Below are 11,810 nucleotides of genomic sequence, written 5' to 3' on the forward strand. Positions count from 1 at the left end.
TGAAGAGGTGGGCCAGGGCACGATTCGCGTGGACTCTGGCACGGTCGCTTCTAGTGTGAGCGCTATCCGTGCCCGGGCCTGCTTGGTGCCTCATGTGATTGGTTCATTTTGCTGGAACTCAAACATGACGGCAGTGATGCGACGCTCACGTTAAACAGTCATGGCGGCAAAGCGATTAGCAGACAATCGTTGTGTTAAATTATCGATAAATCTGTGCTTGCACCGTGTTTCTGCACTCTCAAAACGACTCCAAAAATACAATAAAAAGAGAATCGTGAACTCCATCGTGTTGTGCAAGCGCGCTTTTTTGCCAAATAAAGTGGCGTTGTGATGACGTAAGCGTGCTCGGGCCGGCTTGATGAAGCCAGTGTGAGTGCAGGCCAGCGGGGGAGTGGGGAGGGGGGATAACCGGGCCCCAGCACGGAACCAGCAAACCGTGCCTAGTGTGAGTACGCCCTTAAGCTCATCCAGAGTGTTGGGTCTTGCGTCTCAACTTTCTCTTCACAATATCCCACAGATTCTCTATGGGGTTCAGGTCAGAAGAGTTGGCAGGCCAATTGAGCACAGTAATACCATGGTCAGTAAACGATTTACCAGTGGTTTTGGCACTATGAGCAGGTGCCAGGTCGTACTGAAAAATGAAATCTTCATCTCCATAAAGCTTTTCAGCAGATGGAAGCATGAAGTGCTCCAAAATCTCCTGATAGCTAGCTGCATTGACCCTGCCCTTGATAAAACAGTGGACCAACACCAGCATCTGACATGACACCCCAGACCATCATTGACTGTGGGTACTTGACACTGGACTTCAGGCATTTTGGCATTTCCTTTTCCCCAGTCTTCCTCCAGACTCTGGCACCTTGATTTCCGAATTGCATCCGAAAAAAGTACTTTGGACCACTGAGCAACAGTCCAGTGCTGCTTCTCTGTAGCCCAGGTCAGGAGCTTCTGCCGCTGTTTCTGGTTCAAAAGTGGTTTGACCTGGGGAACGCGGCACCTGTAGCCCATTTCCTGCACACGCCTGTACACGGTGGCTCTGGATGTTTCTACTCCAGACTCAATCCACTGCTTCGGCAGGTCCCCCAATCTCTGGAATCGGCCCTTCTCCACAGTCTTCCTCAGGGTCCGGTCACCTCTCTCGTGCAGTGGTTTCTGCCACACTTTTTGTTTCCCACAGACGTGGCTTGATACAGCACTCTGGGAACAGCCTATTCATTCAGAAATTTCTTTTCGTGTCTTATCCTCTGGCTTGAGGGTGTCAATGATGGCCTTCTAGACAGCAGTCAGGTCGGCAGTCTTACCCATGATTGTGGTTTTGAGTAATGAACCAGGGTGGGAGTTTTTAAAAGCCTCAGGAATCTTTTGCAGGTGTTTAGAGTTAATTATTTGATTCAGATGATTAGGTTAATAGCTCGTTTAGAGAACCTTTTCATGATATGCTAATTTTGTGAGATAGGAATTTTGGGTTTTCATGAGCTGTATGCCAAAATCATCAGTATTAAAACAATAAAAGACCCTATAATATTTCAGTTGGTGTGCAATGAATCTAAAATATATGAAAGTTTAATTTTTATCATTACATTATGGAAAAGAATGAACTTTATCACAATATGCAAAATTTTTTTAGAAGGATCTGTATAATCCTCCATTATATTGGGCAAGGACCTAAGATTTCAACACCTTTTTGTAAAGCTGGACAAGCTATTTCAGTCCCACTGCAGGATGCATATGATATGTAGGTTTACATCCCTCTGATTTAGTGCCATTACCCTAATGTTCAACATCACAGTCATGTAAGTGCCAGCACCCTATTCTCAAATAGCTCACCCCCCTTCTGAATCCCTCGCTGCCTATTTCTCTGTTTGTATGGATGTCTGTGCAGCCCCTGCTCCCAGTACCCCCCCTTCCCCCCCTTTTTAAAGTGAACACGGGGTCTGTTCAGTGTTGGGAGTGTCTTGTGTGATTTTGTTCCCCTATAGTTCTGTCTTTGCCAGAACTGAAGATACAGTGCAGAGCTCCTAGATACTGTGGGACCTGCTGAGTGAAGGTGAGTGCAGTGTTTACCTCAGGGGATTGTGGGAGCACAAAGAGGGCATCTTCTCCACTGAACTTAAGGTTTTATAACGCTTAATAAATATTGTAAGAAAGTTTCATCTTGGAAAACTAAATATTTGCAAAAAGTGAGCAAAACCTAAAAAGACTAAAATGATTTTGATATTTTAAGCAATGGTGCTTTACTTGCATATATCGTGGTCTTCAACAATTTAGGTTTTACCATTTATTGGTAAAATGGAAAAAAAAAATGGTAAAAAAAAAGTCATGGTCTGGTGGTAGGGAACTGGTCTTGTGACCGGAGGGTCGTGGGTTCGATTCCCAGACCTAAGGCCATGACTGAGGTGCCCTTGAGCAAGGCACCTAACCCCAACTGCTCCCCGGGCGCTGGGCTAGGGCTGCCCACTGCTCTGGGCATGTGTGATCCACAGCCCCCTAGTAATCACTAGTGTGTGTGTGTGTGTGTGTGTGTCCTGACTGCACAGATGGGTTAAAAGCGGAGGACAAATTTCGATTGGGGTGTAAAAATCACAATTGACAAAATTTGGCACATTTACATTTTTTCCAATGAGAGCTTTTTAAGATATATCGCTAATGAACCAAGATTCACATCACTAATCAGATGGCTACACGTGTGAAAGTCCACATTTTACACTCTGAATAATGTGACTGTCCTCATACCTTCTTGTGTATTATGCTCTACCCAGTGTGAAGATATTTGTGAGAGGACAGAGAAGACAGAATGAGGACGAAGGACAGCAAAGAAAAAGAAAATGACCAACAGTCTGGTTGGTGCAGTCAGAGTGCTGTTCACGACTTTGGGACTCTATTTGCAGATGCATGACTGTATAAAAACACTAAAAGATTTGTACACAAAGCCTTTTTGTGTTCTTTTTTTTTATTCAGGGTCAGATATGACTACTGTGGTGCATCAGAAAGCATGGGAGCCAAGTTTCTACTACACGACACCCAAGGAGTTTTACTACTACGCTGGTCATGAAATTTGTATCTGGGAATCACTAGATTCCTACGGCGCCACCATATGGCCAGCAGTAAGTGCCCCGTCGTGCACAATTTCATGTGTATTTTTTTTATAACACTTTACCCTCTCTCACGTTTTCCTCTGCTCTAACACACCCAACTGAGCTCATGAAAGGGTTAATAATAAAAAAACTAATTCAAACCAGATGTTCTGGAATGTGTAAAACACAAATGTGTGAGGGCTTCTTGAGCCTACGCACGCTCGCACACTCCTAATTCAACCCATTAGCCTTCTGTCAGTCGTATAGTCAGCTCTTAGCCTCTGAGCCGTGGTGCAGTCTCACCATAGAAGAGCAATTGGAAACCACAGTTACAATAACATTAAATTTGCCGGACAGATTATAATCCTAGCTCTTTTCAAACAATGCATAGGCACTGGCTCTCTGTCAGTTTCTGGAAAGTAATCAAGGGACAGTTAATCTGCTGGATAAAGCAGTGTTGGAAATTGGAGCTGGTACTGGTCTGGTATCCATCGTTGCCAGCCTATTGGGTAAGTGATCTCATTTAAATACCAGTTTATCACTGTTGTAAATAAATACATGTTTGTGTACGTGAGAAATGTTTGTGTATGCAACTGGGTATTTGTCATAACCAGTCAACTATCCACAGGTGCTTGGGTAACAGCTGGTGACCTTCCAGAAGTCATGTCAAACCTCGGAGGAAACTTATCCAGAAACACGAGAGGACGCTGCAGATATACACCACAAGTAGCAAAGCTCTCTTGGGGTTATGAAATAGAACAAACCTTTCCTCACTCTGCTTATCGATATGACTATGTTTTGGCTGCTGATGTGGTATACCACCACATGTTTTTATCAGAGTTATTATTCACCATGCGCCATTTCTGCCAACCGGGCACAACCCTCATCTGGGCCAACAAGATCAGATTTGAGTCAGATTTGGTTTTTATTGAGAATTTTAAGAAGACCTTTCACACAGTGCTGCTGGCAGATTTGGGTGACGTAAAAATTTACTCAGCCACCACAAAAGACTTTGAGGAAGCAAAGAGTAACCCAGTGACGTCAGAAGAGGAAATAGAGCAGGAAGACAGGAACAGGAAGCAGGGAGGGGAACATTTTGAAGAGGCTGACTTAGGGGTCATCGGTAAGGCTAAGCAACAGGTTCAAAACCCAGAAGATGTCAAGCTAAGGTCACGGTGCAGGGTCGGTTCAGAGGAACGGCAAAGTGAAGCACAGGCGGATGAGATCAGAGAGCTTCAGCCAGAGTCTGAGATGACCAGAAAGAGAAAAGAGGAACAATGTGAACAGAAATCAGATGAGAAAACACCTGCTGAAGCAAATCCACCGGCTGAAAACAATGATCAGTCAACCTGGGCGAAGCAGAGAGAAGAGTCTGGAGAAATAAGTGATGCCAACTGTCACAGACATGAGGAAAGTGAAGAGGGGGGTGACATTCAGAAATGTACCAAGTCCTCCACTGAACAAAACATGGTGAAAAAGTCTGGTCAGTACATTTGATAAATGATGACATTATGATGAGTTAATAAATGAAACAATCCCTGAAATGAAAATAGCCCTGCAAACCCAGTATTACTAATTATATTTCTATTTACATTACCTATTTGTTTCCAACAGAATGCACTGACCCTGAGAACCATGCACAGTTGGCTTTACAGAGAACCTGGATACCCAGGGTTTATTATAAACTACAGAAAGAAATTCACTCCTTTATGGGTCACAAAATTACTATTGAAGAATCCATTGATTCCTATGGAGGGATGGTCTGTCCAGCAGTGAGTTCCCTCATCACAGACATTAACACAGCCTTCAGCTCACCAGAATTCCCAAAGTTAATACGTTTGCTAATCCTCCGTGTACAGGCAGTGGCCTTGTGTAAATTCCTAGAAACACAAGTGGGTCAACAGCAGATCGATCTTCTCGACAGGAAAACCCTAGAACTGGGTGCAGGAACTGGATTACTGTCTGTAGTAGCTACATTGTTGGGTAGGTATTACCAGACTATTCACCAATAAAAGCATCTAACCAATACTAAGAATTGTAACTGCTTTCTAGGGGCCAAATTAACAGCTACAGATCTACCAGAAATCCTGGGTAATCTGACGTGCAACCTGAACCGGAACACAAGGGGTCACCGCAGGCACGAACCTCAAGTGGCAGCACTATCCTGGGGTCATGACCTCGAGAAGATCTTCCCTCAGTCCCGGCATCATTATGATTATGTATTGGCAACAGATGTGGTCTACCACCATGACTACTTAGCTGAGCTATTGGTTACCATGCGCTATTTCTGTCAGCCCGGCACAAATCTGATCTGGGCCAACAAGGTGCGTTACCCATCTGATCTGGTCTTCACCGAGAACTTCAAGAACATTTTCCATACCACTCTGATAGCAGAACTGGATGAGGTGAAGATTTATAGAGCTACATACAAGTTTTTGGAAGACAACACTGTCATAAGGTGGGGAAAGGGGACAATAGATAAAGATAAAGACAACGAAGAACTGAAAGAAGATCCTGAAGAACTGGAAAAAGACAAGAAGCAAATGAAGAATTAGTTTCGGGACAGTGTAAAGGTAAGGAGCTAAAATGTAGATAAAGTAGAGGAGAAACAGACCAGCTTAAATGACACAACTGAAGGAAAAGATGAAGTGGTCTTCTCCACAGGACCGAAGGAAGGAACTCATCATAGAGAAGCTCAAGACTCTTACCGAATCCCAACCTACAATGGGTACTGAAATACAAGATTCAAATCAGTGCTTGAATACCTGAAATCATGTGCTTGAATAGAAATCATTACAGGTGTTCACTTCATCTCAACTTTTGTAGGTGAAACAGAAAGACTTTAATTGTCAGAGGTCTCGGACACAATGTCTGCTATAAACTGATCAAAGACATTCACCATTTTGTAAATCATGAAATCAGTATTGATTCTAATAGGGCCATGATATGGCCAATTGAAAGTTAGTAAAATGTTAAATACTGTGAAGAAATTCTCAACAAGCTGTGTAACATTAAGCTGTGTAACATTAAAACAAGTTTCCATGAGAATACTTACAACTTACAAAATAGCAAAAAAAAATGCATTCAATGTTGCTTTAAATAAAATATTACAGACTGTTTCAGTACTGATTTTGTTTCAGTACTGATCAATGATTTTGATTCCTGCAGGCACTAGCTCTTTGTTTTTCCAGAAACAGCAGGTCATCAAGTAGATCAAGCTACTACACAAATCAGTTCTGGCACCTAGAAAAGACACTGGACTTGTTTCAGTTGTAGCCACATGGTGAGTCTATGTACAGTAACACTATGCAGACCTACTCTCAGTAGTATTGAAAGAATAAAACCATACTTCACTGATACATATAGTCTAGGTGCCAGTGTAACGGCGAGAGATCAGCCAGAAGTCTGGAAATATAAATGCTCAGATACAATCACTATGTTGGGGTCGTATGGCGTCGTACAGAAAACCTTTTCCTCTTCCACACACCATTATAACTTTATACTGACAGCTAATGTAGTCTACCATCATGACTACCTGAATGAACTGCTGGTACAACTCTCATTTGGGCTAATAAGGTGCGTTACCCATCCGATTTAGTCTTCAGCAAGAATGTTCACAAAGCTTTTAATTAGTGCTGTCAATATTAATGCGTTAATTGTAGCGATTTATTTGAAATATTTAAAGCATTTTTTTAAATTATCACGATTAACCTGTGACCGTCCGAAATGCCGTACTTCCCTCCTTGAAAAAAGATTCAAACATACATATGAATACAAGTACATGTCTTATAATGATTATTTAATTTTACATTTATATATTACTAAAATCATCAGTCTTAAAAAGGAAAAATGCATGTAACACAGCATGCACTGTTGAGTGATGAGGCGAACACAAACGCTGAGAAGAGCGAGATTTAATAAGGGGAATTCCGTAATCGTGGTCAACAGGGCAGGCAGGAGTCGTAACAGGAGAGCCAACCAGATAAGACAAATACAACGGCATGATGAACACAGAATGAAACGAACAAGGCAGAGAAGCAAGAACTGAGAGAAACACAATGGAGATGAAAAATACCAGAAAAGCGATGACAGAGATAATCCACAAAACAGAACAAACCGACAACAACAAATAACCGACAAAGGGCTAGGGAAACACAGGGATATAAGTACACAGGACTAAACTAGAGACAGGTGAACACAACAACGACACAAGCGTGGCAGACAGAGGGAAACCAGGGCAACAGACAAGCAGGGTGGGATAAACGAGCAAGGAACAACACCGACACGAGGAACAGGGACACTGGAGTGACAGCAAGGAGAGGGGGGTGTAGCCCTACATGACAGTATCTTCAGAGATACAAAGCGTGCCACTCTGGGGCACGCAAAGGCAGACAGGACAGGGAAACAGACTAGGACAGGACAGGGAACCACGGGGCACGGCGAGTGACAGGGACAGCGGACATGGGACAAGACACTACAGGACAGACTGGAGGGACAGGCAAAGCAGGGCATGGAGACCGGGGCATGGCAGGGACAGGAGACACGGAGACTAGCCAGGAGCTGGGCTGGAACATGGCATGACAAGGGACAAAGGAAGACCAGACAGGACCAGGGCGAGGCACAGTAGTAGGGCTGGACGGGACAGAACCGGGAACAGACACGGGAGTGGGGCCAGGGAACGGGGCAGAGGCAAACACAGAGGCAAAGAAGCTATGGGCAACAGAGACAGGTACGGGCACAAAGTGGGTAACAACTTGGGGAACACAGACAGGGACCTGGAGGAACACACCAGACACATACACAGGGACGGGCACATGGACACAAACAGCCAAACACAAAGGGACTGGGACCAACACAAAACCAGAGTGGCCACTACATCATGTCTTTCGCTATGAACTCTGTTACTGCCCGAGTTATTTCAGCGTGCCGCTTCAAATTATATCCATAAAGAGTTACACGTTCAAAGAGTTCGGTCAGTGATCCCTGTCGGCTGGTACTTGGCGTATTTGAAGATGCAGCACTGGTTGTTGGCATTTTAGCCTTGCAAATATCATACGAGGCTTTGTGGTGTTTTTTTAATGCTGAAAAAGGTTTGTAGTGTTACCTCGTAGCAACAATAGCAAGGCACGTTTTGCACAGTACCTGACGCTGAGCAGCATCTTTTTTAAAGCCAAAGTAATTCCACCCAACTGATGTGCTGCCCCTCTTTGGTATTAGACTTTAAGTTGTGTCAGCTTCTGTCGAGCCTGAAGCCATTGTGCAACAAGTTAAAGTGCGCTGTGTTGACTTCACTTCTCCACCTCCCTGCCTCCTGCTAGGGTTTGCTCCGTTTGTCCTCGTCTCGCTCCCGAGTCACGTGACCAGTTTAAATCGTAGCCGTAGCCTGTGTTAGAGAATTGCGTTTTAAAATATCGCGAGATTATCGCTAATGCAATTAATCGTTCAGCCCTAGACTGAGAACCATAATGCTCATTCACTGAACACAAAAAATTATGTTGAATGGTAAAAATGCAGCAACTGATGGCACAACCCGTTTTTTGTTTTGGGGGTTACTATTTTTATGTTTCATGCTGTGCCCACATTTATTTTTATATTCGCAGAACATAAGCAAACAAAGATTTTTTACAGTGTTAGCCAAGTGGAATTTCGTTGTCTCCTGAAAATAATAAAATAATTGTTTGCCCAATATCAGCTCAACTTAATTCAGCTCAACATTCTCAACTTATTTGCATTTTCGACTGAATGCAGATGATGCCCTTTTAAAATGTGGATTACAAACAGTAGGACAAGTCATTTATATGCAGGCGTATAAATTTGTTCACATTAACTTATTTCATTTTAATTATATTTCTACTGTGTCAAAGTTTTGCTTTATTTGCCACCACCTCTCTTTATTAGGATTAAATGCAAGTAGAATAATTAATAATAATAATAATAATAATAATCCATTTTATTTGTAATGCACCTTACATCAGCAAATCTCAAAGTGCTACAAAAGTTAAAACAATTATACAACATACCTGTAGAAACATAAAAAAATAAATACAGTAAAATTCCTTAAGTTAATTAAAAAGATAAGTTTTGAGTCATTTCTCAAAAGAATCCGTGGTCTGAGGTATCCTCAAATGGTCCGGGAGAGCATTCCACAGGCGAGGGGCAACTGAGCAGAAAGCTTGATCGCCCATGGTAGTGAGCTTAACTCTGGGACAGAGAAGACGATTTGACTTTGTAGAGTGAAGAAACCTTGAAGGCATCAGCGGAGTAAGTAACTCTTTCAAATAAGACGGGGCATTACCATAAAGTCACTGATATGTAAGGAGCGAAATCTTGTATTTGATGCGAACGCTTATAGGAAGCCAGTGAAGTGAGTACAGTACAGGCGTAATGTGCTCTTTTTTTTGTACCCTCATCAGAATCCTGGCTGCGTTATTTTGAATGTACTGCAATCTCTGGAGTCCCTTAACAGAAGACCCAATTAGGAGTGAATTGCAGTAATCCAGTCTTGAAGAAATAAAAGCGTGGACCAATTTCTCAGCATCAGACAGTGTAAATGTAGTACGAAACAGCTATGTTCCTAAGATGCCAGAACGAAATTTTGCAAAGATGATTAATATAAGCCTCAAAAGTAAGGTGAGGATCAAATTTTATTCCAAGGTTTGTAACTGCTGTGGATAAAGGAATATCGTAACCGGAAAACGAGATGCTGGTTAAGGAAGATGACTGGATCTGATGCAGAGTACCAATTAAGATAGCTTCCGTCTTGGCCCTATTCAATTGTAAAAAAAAAATTGCCTCATCCACACCTCTATATCATCCAAGCAGGAAGCAAGAAGGGATGAAGATGTTGATGCAGATGGTGAAGCAAAGGAATGAGATCCAACTTTTATATAGAGTTGTATATCATCAGCGTAGCAGTAAAACGATATTCCATGGCTATTTATGACACTGCCCAATGGCAGGATGTATATGAGAAAGAGGATGGGACCAAGAACTGATCCCTGAGGGACACCGCAAGTCATACTATAATTCTGGGAACTCGTTTTACCAAAGGCAACAGACTATACTCTACCAGTAAGATGGGACTGAAACCAGGTCAAGGCCTTATCTGTGATTCCAATAGTATGTTGTAACCGATTCAGACGTAGTCCATGATTCACAGTGTCAAATGCAGCGGACAAATCTAGGAGTATAAGTAGTGTAGGTACCATGCTAAACCAGCAGGTGGCAGTACCACTGGCAACACATTGAACAAGCTTGCTTTGACGGAAGTAAGGGTGTGTCTACAGTTCAGGTGTTTAAATACCCTGGACAGCCATTCATCTCTCTCTCTCTGGTTTGACTGACACCGAGGTTAGACCTATTAAAGAGAGGCTCCGTCATCTCTCTCTCTCCGGTTTTGTTTGAAAGCACGCAAACTTTGCTACGACTAACAGCAAACAGCTGAAAGTCGTATTAGTTAATTAACGAGCCTGAGTTACAGTGTAATCTAACCAGCAACCGATCAACGTTACCGCAACAACAGATTCACCGAACGACTTCAATCAAGCTTGTTAACGCGGCCACACGGACTGAAACAAAGGCGATCAATTCCCTGTTGTTAAACCGTGAACGAGACTCTCATTCCTGGACGATTCCCCAGCACACCTGGATGACGTCGCTTTTAATCAACGAGGAGCTGGCGGTGGAAATTCCCTCCTAATTCCAGGAGAATTCAGGGAGGACGAGGAAACCACCCAAAACACTCAACACGTGAGACTCTTACCGCTGGGCATAGTTTATAGAAGGGCAAAGTTACTTGAACTGCAGAGTTAACCAAGTTTTCTGTTAATACATTCTGAATGTTTAACTTTATTTTCATAGACTTCATTAAGCATCGTACACACAAAGTTCTCCACCTTGCATGTAATCTCTCTTTGTTTTTATCTTCTGATTATTGGACAACTTGTAGTCTCCATTCTCAGACACACCACGTTAATATTTAGTTATTAAGCCAGCTCCATTACTCTTTGTTCTGACCACGTTGGAATAAACCAGCTGAGCTCATTAACACAGTCGCGCTGCTCTACTGTTTAAAGTCAGCGCCATTTTAGTTGCTTTGTTCTCCATAGGAGAACTGAGATTACAACTCCGCCTCCTCACACGCGCACAAGTGCGCACACATTGACCCCTCCCCTTTTACACACACACACACACTAGATGCCGAGTCTTCACTGTAAATATACTGATCCCTGTTGATGCTCTTTGTGTTTTAGAATAGTTGGTTTTAAATAAACATCATTTATTTTCACCAAATTGTCTGTGTTGATGTCATTCAAAAGTGGTTGTTGCCAAAACCTCCAAAGAATTCATTGTTAAATCCTTCAGATACCAAACCATTAATTACCCTTTGTTGATAACTAAACTTGTGGTTCTGGTATAATTAGAATATGAGACTGATTCTAAATTAATGAGACTGATTAATAATTAAGGTAAAACAAAGTATAACTACTGTAAAGGATTAGTAGGTGAAACCCCTACATAATTGGTGCCCCGTGTGAGGGAGATTTCTGGCTCAACCATATTTGTTTGATATCAACCATATTTTTCCTATCACAGGCTTTCAAGCCATTAGAATAGGACCATCTCCAAATTCGCCAGAAGAGGGCGCCAGAGTGCTTCCCAAGTCTTCCTATAGAGGAAAGCTAGTACTTGGTAACTACAGTTTGGTGATAGTGTTCTAATTTGATTACCATTTGG

General features: G+C 42.6%; 1 protein-coding gene across 2 annotated transcripts; it reads left to right on the forward strand.

The window, feature by feature from the left end:
• The first annotated feature begins 2,407 nt into the window (after positions 1–2,407).
• On the forward strand, positions 2,408–6,173 carry LOC143484574 (uncharacterized). Of its 2 annotated transcripts, XM_076983375.1 has the most exons (7): positions 2,408–2,840; positions 2,959–3,104; positions 3,466–3,583; positions 3,703–4,557; positions 4,689–4,846; positions 4,934–5,057; positions 5,127–6,173. In XM_076983375.1, exons 1-7 carry the CDS (start codon positions 2,795–2,797, stop codon positions 5,627–5,629), a joined length of 1,950 nt encoding a protein of 649 aa, XP_076839490.1. In that variant the 5' UTR covers positions 2,408–2,794; the 3' UTR covers positions 5,630–6,173. The 2 variants fall into 2 exon arrangements, with proteins under 2 accessions (XP_076839490.1, XP_076839489.1); XM_076983374.1 differs by having other exon boundaries at positions 2,825–3,104.
• Positions 6,174–11,810: the final 5,637 nt, after the last annotated feature.

This window comes from Brachyhypopomus gauderio, chromosome 20, assembly GCF_052324685.1.
Source record: "Brachyhypopomus gauderio isolate BG-103 chromosome 20, BGAUD_0.2, whole genome shotgun sequence".
NCBI classification, from domain to species: domain Eukaryota; kingdom Metazoa; phylum Chordata; class Actinopteri; order Gymnotiformes; family Hypopomidae; genus Brachyhypopomus; species Brachyhypopomus gauderio.

Coding starts and splice junctions, on each gene's coding strand:
- LOC143484574 (XM_076983374.1), top strand. CDS start 2,826: ATGACCAACAGTCTGGTTGGTGCAGTCAGAGTGCTGTTCACGACTTTG. Junction 3,105..3,465: donor GCGCCACCATATGGCCAGCA/GTAAGTGCCCCG, acceptor AACAATGCATAG/GCACTGGCTCTCTGTCAGTT. Junction 4,558..4,688: donor AAACATGGTGAAAAAGTCTG/GTCAGTACATTT, acceptor TGTTTCCAACAG/AATGCACTGACCCTGAGAAC.